The sequence below is a fragment of the Armigeres subalbatus genome, chromosome 1 (assembly GCF_024139115.2).
Source record: "Armigeres subalbatus isolate Guangzhou_Male chromosome 1, GZ_Asu_2, whole genome shotgun sequence".
NCBI lineage: Eukaryota > Metazoa > Arthropoda > Insecta > Diptera > Culicidae > Armigeres > Armigeres subalbatus.
Window position 1 is genome coordinate 211694202 of NC_085139.1, and position 20016 is coordinate 211714217.

Consider the following 20016-nt stretch of genomic DNA (forward strand, 5'->3'; position numbering starts at 1 on the left):
GCTGGTACAAACTGTTTTATCGCTATTTTACCGTAGTTTAGGCAACATTATCAAATTCTTCGAACAACACGCGAACATTGCCGGCCACCTAAATTCCCATAGAATTTATGATTTCATATTTCTGATAATTCACGCTTCCTACTAATAACTTAAACTAGTTTCCAATTCGTGATGTTGACTATTGATCACATGTACCTATCGATGATTTCGGTTCCCTTTCAAACGGTAATAAGCAGATGCGAGAGGTGGTGCGCTTGTAGATGCCGTTGGCAGTTCGAAGTGTTACCACTCTAACTATGCCATCCAGACCCGGATGCGTTGTAACGATGCGTCAAGCAGCCAGGACATTGACTGCTTGTCATCTTCCTTCAAAATTACCATTTGTCCTTCGTGGAGCGTAACCGGTGGAGATGTACGTTGATTATCGTTATGAAGTTCTGAAATATATTCCTTCTTCCATCGGCTCCAGTATTGCTGCACGAGCTGTTGGAGTTGTTGAAAATGGTGTAGACGGTTGACAGGCACATCTTGATAGTCCGGACTTGGAATGGCTAATAGCGGCGCCCCAGTAAGAAAATGACCTGGTGTTAGGACATCCAATTCATCTGGGTCGTCCGAAAGTGGTGTTAAAGGGCGGGAGTTCATTGCGGCCTCGACTTGGGTGAGGACAGTTGTCATGTCCTCGAAAGAGAGTTGTCGTTGAGCCAGAATCCTTACGAGAGATCGTTTAGCAGATTTTACGGCGGCCTCCCACAAACCGCCAAAATGAGGGGCTCTGGGAGGAATGAATTTCCATTCGATGCCCTGTTTAGCCGCTTCTTCTACTATTCCTATCCGGCTAGCGGAATCGCTTAATAAACCATAAAGTTCTCGGAAATCGTTGCTTGCTCCTCGAAAATTGAGACCATTGTCCGACTGTATTTCAACCGGCAAACCTCTACGAGCCACGAAACGCCGAAGAGCTGCTAGAAAGGCTTGAGTGGTTAGATCGCCAACGAGCTCGAGGTGTACCGCTTTGGTGCTGAAGCATACAAATACTGCGATATAAGCCTTTGTTGCGGCGGCCTTCCGGTGAGTTGGTTTAAGGTAAACGGGCCCGCAGTAGTCTACCCCAGTTACTGAAAAAGGCCGTGCAGGTGTAGCTCGAGGGAACGGGAGTTGTCCAGGAGGTTGTCTGATTGGGGCAGGGTTGCTTCGGAAACAGCGCAGGCAGTTTCGGTAAACATAGTTCGACAAAGCTTTGTCGTTAAGGGGCCAATATTGTTGGCGAATGAGAGAAAGTGTCATGCGAGGTCCAGCATGGAGAGACTTATGATGAAACGCTACAGCAACGAGTCGCGTGAACGCATGGTTGCGTGGAAAAAATATAGGGTGTTTCGTCGAAAACGACCGGTTTACCATATTGAGCTGGCCACCAACGCGCAGCATACCTTGTGTGTCGAGAAATGGATGCAAATATTTCAAAGTAGATCGTGCTGCTATAATGCGATGATTCGACAGTTCCTTCATATCCTTCAGAATTGATTCTTCTTGCACCTGGAGAGATAAGCCTATGGCGGTAGATCGAAGCTCTTGAACAGTAACTCCATATGTGTCTGGTATACATTGGCGTTGACATCGCCGGATGAAACAAAAGCAATAGGCGGTAGCACGCAATAGTTTCAAATATGATGAAAAGCGATGAATCGATGGATGGGATTCCGGTGCTGTTGTTGTGACATGAATGTTTCTTTTACGTTCCAGTAACTCGTCTGGTGGCCTCTGGTGTGGTCTTGGATTGTTCCAGAACTGATCCATCGTTGATAGCCAATCAGGCCCGTGAAACCAATGCTTCATTTCAACCAAATCTTTTGGCCATGTACCTCGCGAGACGATATCTGCAGGATTCTCAGAACCCGTCACATGGTTCCACCTATGACCTTTGGTTATTTCTTGAACTTCGGAGACTCTATTTGCGACGTATGTAGCCCAAACATAGGATGGTAGTTTGAGCCAACATAAGACAACTTCTGAATCCGACCAGAACCATGATTCAGTGTCCTCCATTTTCAATGCCTTTCGAACTCTTTCCCACAATTTTGCGACCATCAGCGCGCCGCATAGTTCCAGCCGTGCTAAACTAACTCGTTTCAACGGTGCAGGACGAGATTTTGACGCCAATAAATCTACCTTAATGTGCCCCTTTTGATCAATCGTTCTTGCGTATACACATGCCCCGTACGCTGACTCAGATGCATCCGAGAAACAATGAAATTGGATCAAAAACGGCTGCGACAAAAAGGCAAACCGATCAATCTTAAGATTTCCTAACAAAGGAAGTTGGGAATAGAATGTCTCCCATAATTTCGCTTGATCTTCCGGTAAAGGGTCATCCCAACCCTGGGAGGCCACCCACAAATATTGCATATGGATTTTTGCCCATGATATAACCGGGGCAATGATACCAAGGGAATCAAAAGACGTGCAATTACTGAGTACACTTGCCTTCCGGTCCATCCATCTTCATTGTAGAATTCGTGACATCAATAGATAATCGATTCCTGGATTCCACGTTACTCCCAATGTTTTGACGCTTTCCTCCTTATCGAATGTCAAGGTGCGCTCAATGCCCAAATCTTCCTCGGGCATTCCGAACAGAACTTCCTTGATATTAGAATTCCACTTTCTTAGACGGAACCCACCTTTAGCTAACAACTGCTGTAAGTCTTTCCTCAGCTGAATCGCCGTTTCCACGGAATCTGCTCCACCGATATAATCGTCATAGAAGTCTTCCTCGAGTGCTGTCTTCGCTTGTTGCAAAGCGGCTCCTTCGTCGAATGCCAACTGACGCAACGTAATAATCGCTAGGAAGGACGATGACGACAAACCAAACGTAACTTGTTGAAATTCATACGTCGAGATGGGGTCAGATGTAGAAAAGCGATATACAAAACGCATTAATGACCTATCTTCATGATGAACCAAAACTTGGAGGTACATTTTTTCAACGTCACAAACCAGCGCCAACTTATGTTTCCGAAATCTGAGCAATAAATTGAAAAGAGTTTCCTGAATTACAGGTCCCGTTAGAAGTAAATCGTTCAGCAAGGAATTGCTCGTAGTTTTGGCTGAACCGTCGAACACTGGACGAATTTTGGTTGTTGTGCTTGTTTCCTTATAGACGGGATGATGAGGTAAATAGCAAACGATTCGTCTTTCACTTCCTTCTTCTGCTAGAGGCACAAGTCTCAAATGATCGTTGTCCAAATATTCCTGAATGGCTTTATTGTACCGCGCATGGAGTCCTGGGTCTTCCTTGAAACGCCTTTCCAGTTGTACTAATCGACGTAATGCCATGCTTTTCGACTCACCTATTCTTTCAGCGAAACAATCCCGTTTTGGGAGACCTACCACATAGCGTCCTTGCTCGTTCCTTTCGACAGTTGCTGCATAGTGTGCTTCGTAATCCATTTCCTCTGGTGTTTGCTTGGGTGCATCGCGAATCTCCTCAATTTTCCAAAACCGTTCAATAGCCTCATCAAGTTGATTATCGATTGCAACATGATAACTAGAGAGGGGCATTATGCTTCCTAAATCAGCCTTTCCAGCCGCTATCCAACCGAAAACTGTGTGTATGAAAAGAGGGAGCCTATCACCTAAGTTTTTGATTTGCACGCGTCCATCGTTTAACAGCAAAAATTCAGAAAAGTATTCCAATCCAAGAAGAAGATCGATGGATCCACGTTTGTTAAAACCAGGATCCGCTAAATTCATATCCGATGGGAGGTTCCAGCTTCCTATTGGAATCGTCGCCGATGGTTGGTCGTTCGTAACTTTCTTCAACACTAGGAAGTCCATGGGAACGGCATAGTTGGTAGTACGTGAAAATATCGTTGCAGTTATGGAGTGTGACACTTGCATCAGGGAGTTCCCAATGCCGGAAATGGGTACGTTGACTTTCTTCCTCGGTAGCTTCAGTATTTGACATAATCGTTCCGAAATAAGGTTGGTCTGGGAACCGCTATCCAAAAGCGCTCTCGCTAAATATGATTGCCCGTTGCAATCTTTTATGGAGACCAACGCCGTCGATAAAAACATGTGATGCTCTCGCAGATCCGTTGAAACGTTGGACGCAAAAGTCGTAGCTACTGAGCTCTGCGTCGTATGCTGTAGCTCATCATCTTGGATCGCGTTGAAATTAGTCGATTCTGAGCAACCGGAACTCGACGCGGACATTCCAGGATGAAGCAGCGAATGATGCTTCTTATCACAAGTCCGACAACGGAAACGAGATTGACAATCACGATTTAAATGATCTCTCCGCAAACAGTTGCTACAAAGCCTCCTAGCATTAACAATTTGGAATCTCTTATCCAATGCCAATTTCTCGAATGCCGTACAGGCTGAAATGTAATGAGGGCCATCGCAATATTGACACTTGGCCGTTGAATACTCCGTCGCTGCATGCGTCGAAATCTTCACATCGTATCTCTTTGTACGCCAACTCAGATTATAGTAGCGATGATTGTTCTCTCCTCGGTCGTTTAGTAACGCAACCACCGTTCGTTGATGACGTATGTCGCCGGAAAGGATATCGAGAAATAGATAAAACCAATAGGTAGGACCCAACGGCTTTCAGAGATAGTTTGGACAGGTACTCACCTGGTGAGCCTGCCAAGCAGACCTTTATGAATGAAATGCTCTGTCTCCGTATTAATGGCTGGTACTCTACGGCAGCTCGTCACGACAATCGTTGATTGATGATTATTCCTTCCAGATAAGCTATCACCGAATTATCGTTGTTCAGATATAAGTCCAATTCATCAGATTATTGCTATGTAGTCAAACTGCAACCGAGATGAAGAATAGAGACACTTGTTTATTGAATTTGTTCTATTTATTGCACTCAATTATCGCGAATACAGGAGATAACGATATACAAAAGGGTTGCGGATTTTATTGTCAGAAGCTTCTTTTTTCTTAATAACAAAAACTTGATATACAGCTAGAAGGTGTGAAAATTAAACTTATACAACTACATAGATAAGGTAGATCAATGCTATGCACTAAATGTGCATTGGGGAGAAGCTGGTACAAACTGTTTATCCCTATTTTAGCGTAGTTCAGGCAACATTTTTAAATTCTTTGAACAACACGCAAACAGTACCTTTTTCAGCAAAGTTTTTTGGCGTCCTTCAGACTATATGCAAACGTATTGAGTGAAGAGATTTGCCAAAAATTGAAGCTGATAGGAGCAAAAATGCAAAAAATACGTTTTCCCATAATAATCTTTATATAAATTTCAAACGTGATGCGGAATGCGGGGACGCAACCATTCGAGTGCATATTTTGCACTGTTGATTGGGGTCTCAAAACGCGTCAGACAAACCTTGATATCACTTGATTGGATAAAGTTTGCGTTTTCCTATACAATTGCGCCTCACTTAAAACACACTCACACACATAAACACAGGCACAGGCCCGGAAGCCTCCTTTCAAAAGGCTCGGAAGCCTCCTTTCAGTAGGCCCGGAAGCCTCCTTTCAAGAGGCCCGGAAGCCTCCCTTTCAAGAGGCGCGGAGCCTCTTTCAAGAGGCCAAGCCTCCTTTCAAGAGGCCCAGAAGCCTCCTTTCAAGAGGCTCGAAAGCCTACTTTCAAGAGGCTCAGGCCTACTTTCAAAGAGGCTCAGAGCCTCCTTTCAAGAGGCTCAGAAGCCTCCTTTCAAGAGGCTCAGAGCCTCCTTTCAAGAGGCTCAGAAGCCTTCTATCAAAAGGCTCAGGGCCTTCTTTCAAGAGGCTCAGAAGCCTCCTTTCAAGAGGCTCAGAAGCCTCCTTTCAAGAGGCTCAGAAGCCTCCTTTCAAGAGGCTCAGAAGCCTCCTTTCAAGAGGCTCAGAAGCCTCCTTTCAAGAGGCTCAGAGCCTCCTTTCAAGAGGCTCAGAAGCCTCCTTTCAAGAGCTCAGAGCCTCCTTTCAAGAGCTCAGAAGCCTCCTTTCAAGAGGCTCAGAAGCCTCCTTTCAAGAGGCTCAGAGCCTCCTTCAAGAGGCTCAGAAGCCTCCTTTCAAGAAGCTCAGAGCCTCCTTTCAAGAGGCTCAGAGCCTCCTTTCAAGAGGCTCAGGCCTCCTTTCAAGAGGCTCAGAAGCCTCCTTTCAAGAGGCTCCAGAGCCTCCTTTCAAGAGGCTCAGGCCTCCTTTCAAGAGGCTCAGAAGCCTCCTTTCAAGAGGCTCAGAAGCCTCCATTCAAGAGGTTCGGAAGTCTCCTTTCAAGAGGCTTAGAAGCCTCATTTCAAGAGGCTTAGAAGCCTCCTTTCAAGAGGCTCAGAAGCCTCCTTTCAAGAGGCTCAGAAGCGTCCATCCAAGAGGTTCAGAGCCTCCTTTCAAGAGGTTCAAGCCTCCTTTCAAGAGGCTCAGAAGCCTCCTTTCAAGAGGCCTCAGAAGCCTCCTTTCAAGAGCTCAGAAGCCTCCTTTCAAGAGGCTCAGAAGCCTCCTTTCAAGAGAGCTCAGAAGCGTCCTTTCAAGAGGTTCAGAAGCCTCCTTTCAAGAGGCTCAGAGCCTCCTTTCAAGAGGCTCAGGCCTCCTTTCAAGAGGCTCAGAAGCCTCCTTTCTAGAGACCAGAAGCCTCCTTTCAAGAGGCCCGGAAGCCTCCTTTCAAGAGGCTCGGAAGCCTTCTTTCTTATGGTCAAAGACGGTGTTCTGTCTTTATAATTTCATAGACCGGACCGAGAATACGAACCCAGCAACTTTAATTTTGGACTAGATATTTATTTAGTCTCGCATCTCATTGCCATGCTAAACAAAGCACCAATGCACAATCAAAATTTCATTATTGTTCAACCACAGATATCTGTGGTTTAACGTTAACACACAGAGGGGTGTTCCGAAACGCAATAGACTGCATGAAATAACATACGGTCGCCTAAATATGATTTAATCTCAATAACATATGAGCAATTTATGGTGCAGTGTGATGTATTATATTAGTGACAGAAGAAATGATACGAAAAAGAAAATTGTGCTGATGACCAAAATTTTAACCTTAACGTGTATGATGTGCTAAAAATGGAGGCGAACAGAATTACAGAAGAAAAAGCATGGAATTTGATAAGATATAGTTCTGCAACAAACCTAATTCTACTTGTATGTACGGTTTATTGATTTGCCATATTATATAACCAACTAAAGTGTATACCTATTCTTTTTTGTTCCACTGCGCTACAACAATAGCCATAACGTAACTCCAATCGTTCTTTATTCCTTACCCATGAACACAGTTTATTTAGCGAAATAACCTTCCAGTTGCGGTGGAAACATTTCTAATTAAATTAAACCTGTCTCGACAGTCCATGTCTTTTCACAATTACTTAGAGCTTATGAAATGCATTCCCTATATTTTTATTAAGAACCTTAATTATAATTATTTGGGCAGAAAACAGTCCTCAGTTGACATCATTACGGTTTTGCCTCTTAATTATTAAAAATGATTTTATTTAAAAATGATCGCAACGCATATTTTACCAATCACCATATTTGTTAAAAAAAATTCGAAACAAAATACGCTGCTATTTTTGATTTCGGATGTTCTAAATTTTCAAATGAATCATTTACCCATTCGATTTTTCTTGCGTAAATCAAAAAGCAAATAACGCCGAACACAAAAAATAATGCTTGTCTTGGTCCTTTGCAAAAAAGGACAATCGATAAAATAGCCTTTGATCATCAAAGATAGAGACAACGATGAAGTCTAGATTATAGATACCTAATCGTAATCTACATGCACTAAAATAAAGTCCTCAGTATAGATTGTTATTTACAATATCATACCATACTACGAAATCAAGAAGTTATCGGTCGGAATCAATAAGCAGAACACACGTGTTCGTACCCCTTCAGTCAAAAAACGTCTCTTCAACCGTTACTAATCCGCCATTGAATTCGATGCAGTTCTACTCCACAGCATCAATCCCATCGGTAGATTAAAGGAGATTAAAGCTCGACTGGCATCCTAAGGGGAGCAGCGTGTGCGTCGGCGTGAACCTCCAATCCGATGCTTAAGCTTCAGTACTGCACAGACTCCCGGCAGCAAACCGACAGGTGCTGGTGATTTATGACTGAAAGGTTCATTGGGTTTGCATCCGTCTGCCGAACGAGTATGACGGAGGTGGATGATTAAGCGTGATCTAACCATTAGCCCACCACAAATCCGGGCGACACAAATACGTAATCTTTTTTAGTGAACCGTTGTCGGGCGCGAAATCTGGACAAGATTTTTAGCATGCTCGCGGCGACCTTGAGAAAGCCCTGTTAGATTCGACGAACATGGGCGGATTGATTGAAGGGGAATTTCTTCCGGTTAGGGTGAGTACTAATTAATCATTTGTTTCTTAATCTGTAGAGGGACATCCCTCAGTATCTGATACTAACTTTCCGGAAATAGAATACCATTTTTATATTTTTTAGATGAATTAGTACTAATCTATTTATTTAACTCCACCATTTGAAAAAAGTCGATGTTAATTCCTTGATTAGATTCTTATTTGTAAATTATTTTACTAAAAAATAACAAAATTGGTAGCAAATAGAGCTGACGTAATTCATGCATTAAATTTCACACATTATATTTGCGATAAGTAGAATTGGTTCCATTCACTAAGATGGACGATGGAACAGCTCTTCTACAACCTATCCAAGGTCTACGGTTTTCAATGTCATTTCAATTCTGTGTTTTGCTTATTTCCTTTTATACCTTTGCAAAATAGGTATCTTTCTTGGATTTTTTTATTGGTGGATTTATCGTTTCTTTTCTTCAAGAACAAATTTCACAATTAACGCATACTTTAGCCACTCTAATGAAAATTGCACCAGAGCCCAGGAAGTGTCAATTGGCACATCAGGATTAATGCCAGTGAGATCCTGATTACGGCATACTGCCCGCATGTTAATTGGTTGTGTTTTGGGTATTATTATGCGAGGGCTGGCAGTCGGGTCATTCCACTCTTTTAGTAAGGCCGGGTGACACCGACCTGAAACGGTGAGTGGGCTAATGGCCAGGTTGTCTTCCGTCCCGTAAAACTGTGGCGGGCCTGTTGCACGCTGTACAATTCTGGCTTAACACGTAATTGTCAACCCTCGCACGGTCTCCATGGGATCATTAAAGCGACTGCTCCAGCAGGATTCGACAGCAGCCCTATCACAATGATCTCGTCAAATTAAAAATCTGGCCCCCGCTTTCCTCAGGCTAGCGAGGAGCCCGAATTGAAAATTCGTCTCCTTACTGAGGAAAAGCGGCTGGCGGAGAACCAGACTGCGGAGCTTCGAAAGCGCATGGCCATTAGCGGTGCAACTCCGAAGCTAAGTTAGGTCGTGCAAGTGGCGGATCCGAAGGAAGCTAAGACGAGGCCGGTACCTCCGAATTGGAAGGCTGCTGAAGCCCGCCGAGAGAGGGTCGTAGACCACTGTGTGTAAATACGGAGGTCATTGCGGCAAATGCGCGGTTCTTGTTGCCGGGGTGCTCTTCTCCAAACATAAGTTAGTGATAGAGACCGTTACGAGCTGCCACATGGAGCTGGAAGTCGATGTGTTTTATAATGTCTTGTGCGTTAGCTTAAGTGTGAGCGTTCTCGTTACTCCCCCGTGATATATTGGTTAATTGTGGGCCATGGGGACACGGACTAGTTAAAGGGTTTTGGTTTTAATAGGTCGGGTAAACTTGTAGGACACCTATCCCCACACTACCTTAGAGCCTCCCTAGGTGTGATAGCAGATTTCCGTTTACCCTTGCTCAAGAAAAAAAATCCTGTTCATTTCATTTGCAGAAAAAAGGGAGTCATTGGGTCAGAACTAAAACGTGAATTTAAGAACTTTCACTTTCTATAGTACACCGTGAGAATAGGCTTCACAACGCCTCCAGCCTTGCTGTATGAGAGTATGCAGATGCCATCGAACGTGCACTGTGGATATGTGGTAAAAACCATAATTAATCCACCTATTACCGCCTTTCTTGTGCATTATAAAATAATATGTTGGCTATTACTTCTGAAGTCACAGTCTGATCTAGCCCTTTTTCAGTGAGAAACAATGGGACAGAAAATAATCTTTGTGCCTAATATTCTTTATTCTTTATTCTTTATTTAATCCAATATAATCCAATATAATCCAGATAGTGGTATCATAGGGTGTACCGTTTTGACTCAAATTCCGAAGATGACTCATATTCCGAGCATTCGCGTTTAAATGGCCATTTTGGCTTCATTCGTATAAATTCCTCTATAGGATCTTGAATTCGATTCTCTTGATCCTCAGTGGCGGAAAACTGATTTTAAGGCGATAAAATGCCAGTGTTTGAAATATAAGTCATGCTCGGGATTTGAGTCAAACCGGTGATGTCCGGCGAGCGCGTCAAACCATATTTTAGAAAAAAAAAAACAGATTAATCCACCTAGCGGTGATGGTGCCTTTCTCGTTTTTTTTTCGAGTGAGTAATTTCTACGCACTTTTGGTATGAAAAAAAAAGTATTTTGGCCATACACCTGAGCCCATAGTCCGATCTGAAACAATGGGACAGGATTCTGCATCGAATGCAACTTGTTGCGAGCGAATTCGCTGAGGGTAAGTGCCTGAAAAATGAGTGAGAATTTTGTATGTGTTTCTTATGTAAAAAATGAATTTTGGTCATAACTTCGAAACCCATAGTCCGATATGTCCAATTTTCAATACGAAACAATGAGACAAGATTGAAACCTGTTGCGAGTAAATCAGCTAAGAGTAAGTACCTAAAAAGTGAGTGAGAATTTTTCTTATAAACAAATATATATTGGCCATAACTCCGAAGCCCATAGTCCGATTGGGCCAGTTTTCAATACGAAACAATGGAACAAGATTTCGCGTCGAATGCAACTTGTTGCGAGCTTGTTGCGGTTAAGGATAAGTGCCTGAAAAATGAGTTAGATTATTTGCTCTGGTCCTCACAAGATCCAATCTCACGCTTCCACGGGTCTTCCGATGACAATCGACCGCCAGCTAAGGGTTTTGTACTTTGCTGGTAGTGCAGCCTGGGCACTGTTGTCCTTCTGACATCAGCTAGAGTGATGGGATGCGAACAAGGGGACCATCGTCCCTAACCCCTAATCCCAAGGCGTTAAGCGACCCGTGCCGAGGGGATGCATGGCCAGGCTGGTGAAATAATAAGCTACCCTATGGGGTACCTGGGCACCCTCCACAGTAATTGTCCCTTACCGCGTCATGCTGGGCTCTGGCGTGGTGGACCTCTTTTCCCGAACAATTCGTGGGATTAAAATGGAAAACCAAGTCAATTCTTCAATTAGTGGTAGTAGTGTAGGCGACAGCCCCTTCGCAAGAGGAGGGTTGTTCAGGTCTCCACCTAGAAGGTCAGAGGCAATAGTCGGCAGCTCGGTGCGCAGCGCCAGCGTGGGTCACTTAACCTTCTCCCGGGCTGTGCCGGTAGTGATTATGGACGGCCCATGGCTTGTGAGGGCGATGAACCGCAAACGCTATGGGCTTTCGGTCTTCGAGGTGGCGACGGAACAGCTGGACGTCATCATCGAAGCATAACATCAGTAAGGACCGCAAGGGGAGCTTGCTGAAACTTCGGAAGTCGATGTTGGACGCCAAGCTGGAGAGGGCGATCGGGACGGCCAAGCGCAAATCCGTGAAATCCGTGGAGTCGAGGTCTACCCAAACTGAGGCCCAAGGATTCGCGAACTCGAACAAGGTCGAATCGACCGAGTGCGTGCCAGCGAAGACGGTGGTGCCAAAGTTTACCCAGACTGAGGCTCAAGTATTCGCGGGCACGTCGGGGGTGACAGTCTCCAGGGGATGAGCTCCTCGGGGGCCGCTCCAAAACGCGGAGGGTTACTACCCCGAACAAGGGTAGTGGGGATGGGAAGCTTAACCCCGGCCAGGTACCTTCAAAACCGGGGGAGGAAGGACCTGGAAAGGTCCATCCACCCAGGAAAGATGGTAGTAAAAGGTTACGGCAGGCTGAGAGCTCTCAGCCGCACCAGACCAGGGAAATAGAGGGGGATGACGCCTCCTGGACCTTGGTCAAGAACAAGAGGAAACCGAAGACGTCAAGTGCCGAAAAGAAGGCCCAGGCGAACGAGGGTAGCAAGAAGCCTAGGGTAGGCACCAATCGTTCCAGGGGCGATGCCCTAGTCATCAAGACGGACGAGGCTAAGTATTCGGACGTCTTGAAGACGATGAGGAGTGACGTCAAGCTCGGTGAACTCGGCGCCGACGTACGTCGAATAAGACGTACCCGGACGGGCGAGATGATCCTCGAGCTGAAGCGGGGCGTCTCGCCAAAGGGCGCCGCCTACAAGAAGTTGGCGGAGGAAGTCCTAGGCGAGACGGTCAAGGTGAGGGCACCCACGACGGAGGTGAATCTAAGGGTTAAAGACCTGAACGAGATCACCGAAGTCGAAGAGCTCGTCACGGCACTGCGGCGACAGTGTGAAGTGGAGACGCCCACCCCAGCCGTTCAACTACGGAAAGGTCCGGCAGGGACGCAGGTAGCATTGGTTCGGTTATCTGCAGCGGACGCCTCCAAGGTAGTCAAGTTAGGGAGCGTCAAGGTGGGAAGGTCAGTGTGTCCTGTGGGCATATACGAGCAACCCGAAGTTTGCTTCAAGTGCCTGGAACCGGAACACAAGCAATGGGACCGCAAAGGCCCTGACAGAAGCAAGCTCTGTCGACACTGCGGATTGGAGGGACATTAGGTACAATGCTGCACGAACCCACTCAATTGTTTGATTTGTTCCAGCAAAGCTACGAACAGCAAGCACCCCATGGGGGGTTCGAAGTGCCCGGCATTTAAGCGTGCTGTAAAATCACAGTGCAGGTAAGATGGACACATAGGTTGATACCGGAGATAGGTACGTGGGTCAAGAGACTCCATGGGGAAATCACTTTCCACCTGACCCAGGTCCTTACAGGCCATGGTTGCTTCAGACAGTACCTACACCTGTTCGGACACTCGGCCTCGCCCGAGTGTCCGGTGTGCGTAGGTTTAGAGGAAACGGCGGAACACGTGTTGTTCGTGTGCCCGCGTTTTCGCACAATGCGTGACCACCCCAGTCAACACAAAATCGTATATTATGCAACATAAGATGCTAAAGTGGAGGCGATATACGTACATATTGTATGGGGAAGTACCTATATGGCCTCCACTTTAGCATCTTATTTGACATCATATACGATCTTGTGTTGACTGGGACATGTGGTCTGGATACTACCCCGGACAACCTAGTCCGGGGGATGTGTAAAGATGAAGTTGGCTGGAACGCCGTTTTATCGGATATCGTCCAAATCGTCTCGGAGCTACACAGAAAGTGGCGCGTGGACTCGAGGAATGGCTAGTTCAGGCGCAAATAAGAGGTGGTCCAAGGGTTCGGAGTCGGCTTCATGGGTCATACCAAAGCCCTGTGGTCGAACTCGATCATTTTATCGAACAAGTGGCCGCGCGAAGAACAACATGGTATCGTCGCTTTCGCGGCGTCGTTCAACCGGGCGGGTTCCGAGCCCGAGGACGGAAAGGGGTCCTCGTCAAAACTGAGACAGGCGTAGGCACCGCGTGGCAAATCCCTCAGCGTGTTTGCGAATAGTCCCTATTGCAGAGAGGTCAATTTGGGGTGCACGCGGCATCATCATTCTTGATACCAGTCGTGCAGAGGGAAGCAGGGGCAAAGTCGACCCTTCCCACCTTCCGAGGACATAGGGCGTGGTAAGGCCACCTGGAAAGCCGGCAATGCGCTGGCACGATACCATGGTGTTCTTCTAAAAAGCGAGTCACGATGTTCGATGCTGCAAGGACACGTAGCTAACCTCGAGGGTGCGCTGTGCACCGGCCCCCCTTTGAAGCATTACTTTCGACTAAAATAAATACTCCCCTAAACAATTAGAAAATTCCCATAAAAAATAGAAAATCGCCAATAAATAAATCAGGGTATGAGCAATGAATAAATATAAAATTTCCATAAACAATTAAAAATTTTCCACGGAACAAAAATAAATAAGCACTTTTAAAAACAAAAATTGCAACTATAAAAGAAGAATATCCATAAAAAAAATTGAATGTTCCACGAAAAAAAATACAAAATTTCCATAAATAAATCAATATTAGCAATTCTATTTGTAATACTGTATGCTAAAAAAAAAAAAAAATGCAGGGTTTTATGCCAATTTTTGGGCTTTTCCCTACCAGAGTACTTCATAGAGACAGATATAGTCAAATGAAGATATACAAGAAAATAAATAAATAAATAAAATACATAAAAAATTGCAAAATTTTCCACAAAATAAATATATTTTTTTCATAAAAAAATATTTTTTTTTCCACAAAATGATCAATAAAGAGCAATAAAAAAATAAGAAAATTCCCATAAAGAAATATAAAAAAGCAATCAAACTGTGCTTTATTTCCATAGATAATCCCATCTTTAAAAAAGTTCATGTAAAATTTCATTAGCTTTATTGTTTTCTTGTATTTTTTTATGGAATTTTCTTTTTTTTATTGCTCTTTATTAATTATTGTGTGGAAAATTTTAAATTTTTCATGTAAAAAAAAAATATTTTGTGGAAAATATTGTAATAGTTTATTGCTAATAATGATTTAATTATGGAAATTTTGTATTTTTTTCGTGGAACATTTTCATTTCTTTATGGAAAATTCTTCTTTTATAATTGCTATTTTTGCTTTTAAAAATGCTTATTTATTTTTGTTTTGTGGAAAATTCTTAATTGTTTATGGAAATTTTGTTTTATTTGTGGAAATTTCATATTTATTTATTGCTCATACCCTGATTTCTTTATTGGCAATTTCCTAATTGTTTATGGAAAGTTTCTAATTTTTAATGGAAATTTTATTTTGCTGCCATTACTTTCTGGTTGTACCGAAGGGATGATGGGCTTGGTGGCAATGGGAACGGTTTAGCGGGTCGGGGATGTAGTCCTGCCTCCCTCGTTTGCTGTTGGAGGTGGTCCCTAACCCCGCACTTCCTGCACAACCCAGGATGTCTGTTGAGCAGATTCCCCCTTCATTGCTTAGAAAGAAAAGAAAAACACATACATCATCTCAATTAGTTGAACTGAGTCGATTACTTTAAAACACTGTACGTCCTAATGTAAAAAAATTATCATGGGGTGGGGGAGAAAATACAGACTTTACGTAAACTTTGTTTTACGAGAAGGAATACCGACTGCCACAAGTTATTCCAAGAATTTTTTGGGGACCGCTAATCTAATAAAATTATTCAACAAAGATATTCAGAGCAATCACAGTTTGGATTTTTAAAAAAATCCATATCATTCAAATTACAACGTAAACCATAAAATGTGATTCTATTGTGGCAACATAAAAATGCATAGCACAAATTGAAAATAAGTGAATTTTAGACTTGGGTAAAATTTTTTGGATTCCTCACTCGATCCGATAAATCGTTCGGTGGATATATTTCTACGGATAATATTTGACAATGAGGAAAAAACTCAAAAAAATATTTAAATTTATTATCTAGTGATTCTGCAGTTCAGTTGAGAATCTTGTGAGATTCAGTCTGCCTGTGCAGCCTACGCGAATAAGGACGTATATACTTAGCATTATAATTTTTCCAGTAACATTTTACATGTTCGTCCTATTCGTTCTAATCATTTTCTTAAAATACATATTATGGTATACTCTCCATGAATTGTGTGACTATATACCACCTGCCATAAAAACATGTTACCCATTGGTTGGCCCATAGAAGTTTAACTTCATTATCGGGAATGACACAAATAATGTACAACATATGTGATAGATTTAGTTCAGAAAAGGTATTGGAGAGTAACCGCTCCTTTCGGTGGGGTTTGATCCTACGAAACCAGTACGCTAGACAGGTGCTTTCCCTACTAAGCTACGAAGGACCTCCGTCGTCCTCCGCAGCTTAGCGGGTACTAATGAAACCAAATTCCCAGCACCGGGGCACGTAGCCGAACTCTTGTAATACATTTTCAGAACTAACTCTCTCGTATGTATTTTTGTACAAATGCCAACCAAGTAGGATGCGTTTTTATTAGTATTGTTCGGCTCCTATACTTGCTTTATCAGCAACGGCGCTCGATGAAGTAGGATTGTGTGAGGTAGGAAATGTGAAACGATAAAATTATGTGATATATCAATACCGGATTAAATAGACTAGTTTTACATTTTAATAATTTTTATTATTTTTTTTTTTTGTCAATCGTTTTATTTTTACTAAACAAAATCTTTTCAATTTTTTTTCTCTTTTTTAGTTTATTTTTTCAATGCATTCACTCCATGTCACATCCACTCTCAGTACTATTTCCATGTTTGTAGTTTTTTTTGCTCTGTCTATTTCTTCACTTAAATTATCATAAGTAATTAAAATAACAATAAACTTCTGTGTTTCGGTTTTTGCTTCTGCTTGTGGTTTCACTGTATGGTCTATTTCCGCTAACGACTCTCATAGTTTCCTCTTTCCATCGGTTCAAGAATGTCTTGTTTTGTAACTCATTGTTCCGTATGCCTTCCTCCTTTTTCTCGAAATTTGAAAAATAATTAATTCAAACAATAACGAAACAACAGATCAACTGTGTCATAGAAATCTAGGTTTAATATTCGATAAACACAAATCGAGAACTTTTTAAAAATAAAACGAAGTCAACAAAAAGGATTTACAAACCAAAGAGGAAGACATTCGAACTGTGATCGGGATAATCATCTGCACAATAGTTTTGTGTTGGGGAGTATTGTAAAATTGTTTCGGTGCAAATAAGCCAACGATATATATGCTGCAATTGTCTAGTTTCTTCAAGTTATCGAAGAATTAGGCTACTTTCAAGAGATAGAAAGATTTATGTTCTGAGAATGTTGCTCTACGATTGGGTGATGACTCTTTTTTTTCTTATTGAGAGGATTCTGATTTTTTGAGGTCGATGTGAGTAGTCGTTCTAACAGATGCTGCTTGAAGGGCGGGAAGGAGAATTGACTCGTCTGCTTCCGCTGGTTTGTCTCACGCCTCCGCCAAGATAAACAACTATAACTTGGTAGAAAATGCGTATCTTATCATGAGACGTACTACACTGCCGTGAATCGCATATCTGTCCCATCTTCGCTGGGTTTCCTATGCATATGGGACAAATATGCGATTCACGGCAGTACATATGATGCGTATTCGATTCTTCGATTTGTGTGAAGGTGATTTGAAAACAAAATGCTTCAGTGCAAAAACATTAACAATTTGTCCTAGGTACGGTAAGAGAGAACATGGGATAGGATGGATCCTGTGGATACGTGAGGGGAAGCAATGTTGTCCGCGAATGATGGAAGAGTATCCCCAGCTGCCAGGCTGGACGGATTGTTTCCGATTGGGACCTTAATATGTTTTAGCGTCAATTCTCCTTTCATGATGGTTTCATTATCGCGCGTAGCACATGACTTGTTTCATATTTTTTTGTCTATATAAAGAGTACTTTTAGCTTATCTTAATAGTTAACTTCCCTATGCAGATATGCGTCCTTCTGAGGATAAAAAAATGATTGAGATAGAATACACGAGGGGCCCCTGGAATTTGTAAGGTTATCGGCGAGTATTTTTTTTCGAAATAGTCATTCTACAGTAACAGCGAGTTTTGAATAAATATCTTCTGTTGTGTTTTTGTATATAAACAGGGAGCCTGTAATTTTTTAATACGTCATTTCTCTAAATCTGATAATAGCGGCATGATAGCCGAATTTGTGTCGAATGACATTCCGTGACATTTTTTAAATTTCGCTCTCATGGCTCACACTTTGGATCTTTTAAGCATCACATGTTAATAATAAAATTCGAATTGTGGAAAACTTCTGAAAAAAGGTGAAAATTAAATTTCAAACTGTTCTTAGATACCTAGAGTCAAATTTACCTGAATTTCTATAAATTAAAATTAAGTAAAAAAATGCAGTCTGAAGACTAAAGACGGTATGAGATAGCTTCAACCGAAAATTAACGTTTCTGAGATATTCTTGAATACTTTATATAGGGGGAATGACGGCTTTAGCAGGTTTTGTTCTATTATTGTCAGGGGGGTTTTTCATGACTCATTATGCTCAAATTTGTCAAAAACATTATTTGCATATCAAAGAACATTGTGGCCAAATTTCATAAAATTTAATCGAGAAAAACGCCCCTGACAATAATAGAACAAAACCTGCCAAAGCCGTCTTTTCCCCTACATATTATGGTCTTGCGCAGGGTAATCTTTTTTCGAAGTCTGTGGCGCGAGAAACAGCTTTCACTCGCTACTTTTTTCTCCATAAAGGGTACTCTTGTTTGCATTAGTGACGGCACGGATAGAAGAAGGGAGAAGACGAGCAAATTAACTTTTCGCGGTATTGTCAGTGAGGGAAAAATAGTTATCTCTCATCGGGCCTTTTTCTTTCCCGCAAAATGATTTCTCGGCGAAAATCTGCGTGAGTGAGCATTATGATCCCTTGTCTTGAGTTGAAGCAACCATGACGCAAATTTTATAAAGGCAGAGAAAGGCTTTCTCCAGCAATTAAAAATTATAACTAGTGCCCAACATATTTTTTAAACTATTTCAAAATTTTAAAATGATTTTCATCAATTTTGTCAGTAATCAATAAATTGCTCAAGTTCCATAGCGGATGCAGGATTATTAGCCAATATCGAAAAAAATATTAGCAAATTGCGGTTTTTCAAAGAAATTTCTGAGTAATTTTACCAATGCTGGGATATTCAAGAAGTCAGTCTTTGATCCCATGCTTTCAATCAAACCAAGCATAGTATCTATATGGTAAAAAACGTCTTTCATCATTCTAAAGCAGTGGTCCCCAGCATGCTTACTATCAAGGGCCGCATTGCAATTTTGAACTGTTGAAGCGGGCCGCAGTGTATTCGCAATATCAGGGCTGGTAGCGACTGAAGCCACTCAAAATAGTGACTTTAGTGACCAAAGCTGACGAAAAAAGGGACCAAATAGTGACTTTCAGTTGCAGAAAACGTGACCAAATAGTGACTTCCAATTTCAGTTGCAAGTTCGATGAGACGAAATCAGGCGTTTTTGGGTCGAAGGAGAATATTTTTTTCGTAATTTGTGGCGGAAAACATCTTTCACTCACCACTTTTTTCTCTTAGAACGAACTCAGAAGAAAAACGAAAATCTTACTCGCTAACTTTTATCTACTTAGTGACTAAGTAAATTTGTATTGCCCTCTCTTTTAACCTACTGAAATTTTACTCAATATCTGTAAAAAGTAGGACAACTCAAAACTATGAGTAGTCTGCCAGCAAATCAAATTTTTACGCCACTGGAAGTGAATGAAATATGGTTATCACTCTGAACACCTGTTTTTCTTTTCTGAAAATTATTTCTCGGCGAAAATCTGCGTGAATGAGCATTCTCTTCTCGTGAGAATGAGTGAAAATTTCGATCATTGGATTAGCCTTGGACACCTACTTAAGAAAGATGCAGAGAACTCTACGATTTGTCATAGGTGAAACGGATGTTTTTTGAATTTTTAGTGCGACAGGAACAACAATACGGATCGTTTTAGTAAAAAACGATCCAAAAATTATGGAGATTCATGTACAACGAGCCTGGGATTGAACTCTCGACCTACTGCTTGTAATGAGGACCATCCTCTCTGAACTTTTAAATATTTTTACTCCAAAATACGCAGGTTTTCCGACTTGCTGTGCGTATTCATGAACGATTTTTACTATGGAATTCGACAGCGCGTGCAATCTTCAAAATTGAGGAGACTTGATGATCGCCTTTCTATGATATCTATGATACTCAATAAATATTTTTTTAGAGCAAACCCTTCATCACATCTGTCAAATCTACATACAAAAAAGAGCCGCTTGAGAACAAATTAAACTTTCTTAAATTTTTTAGACAATTTTTTATATGGATGCCCAATGAGGGAAGTCTGCTCAAATTGAGACAACAACTTAAAAACCAAATATCCTGAAATTGTGGTGGAATGATGGCATTTTTATCAATTCAAGCATTTAATCAATTCAAG

At 42.2% G+C, this 20016-nt stretch overlaps 1 protein-coding gene across 1 annotated transcript; it reads right to left on the minus strand.

Annotated features, from left to right (window-relative positions):
* Nucleotides 1-2502: 2502 nt before the first annotated feature.
* Nucleotides 2503-4215, minus strand: LOC134206974 (uncharacterized). Its single transcript, XM_062682715.1, has one exon. It carries the CDS (start codon nucleotides 4213-4215, stop codon nucleotides 2503-2505), a length of 1713 nt encoding a protein of 570 aa, XP_062538699.1.
* Between the last annotated feature and the right edge of the window lie 15801 nt (nucleotides 4216-20016).

What these genes read in the sequence shown, in the direction of transcription:
- LOC134206974 (XM_062682715.1), bottom strand. Translation starts at nt 4,215, where the DNA reads ATGTCCGCGTCGAGTTCCGGTTGCTCAGAATCGACTAATTTCAACGCG.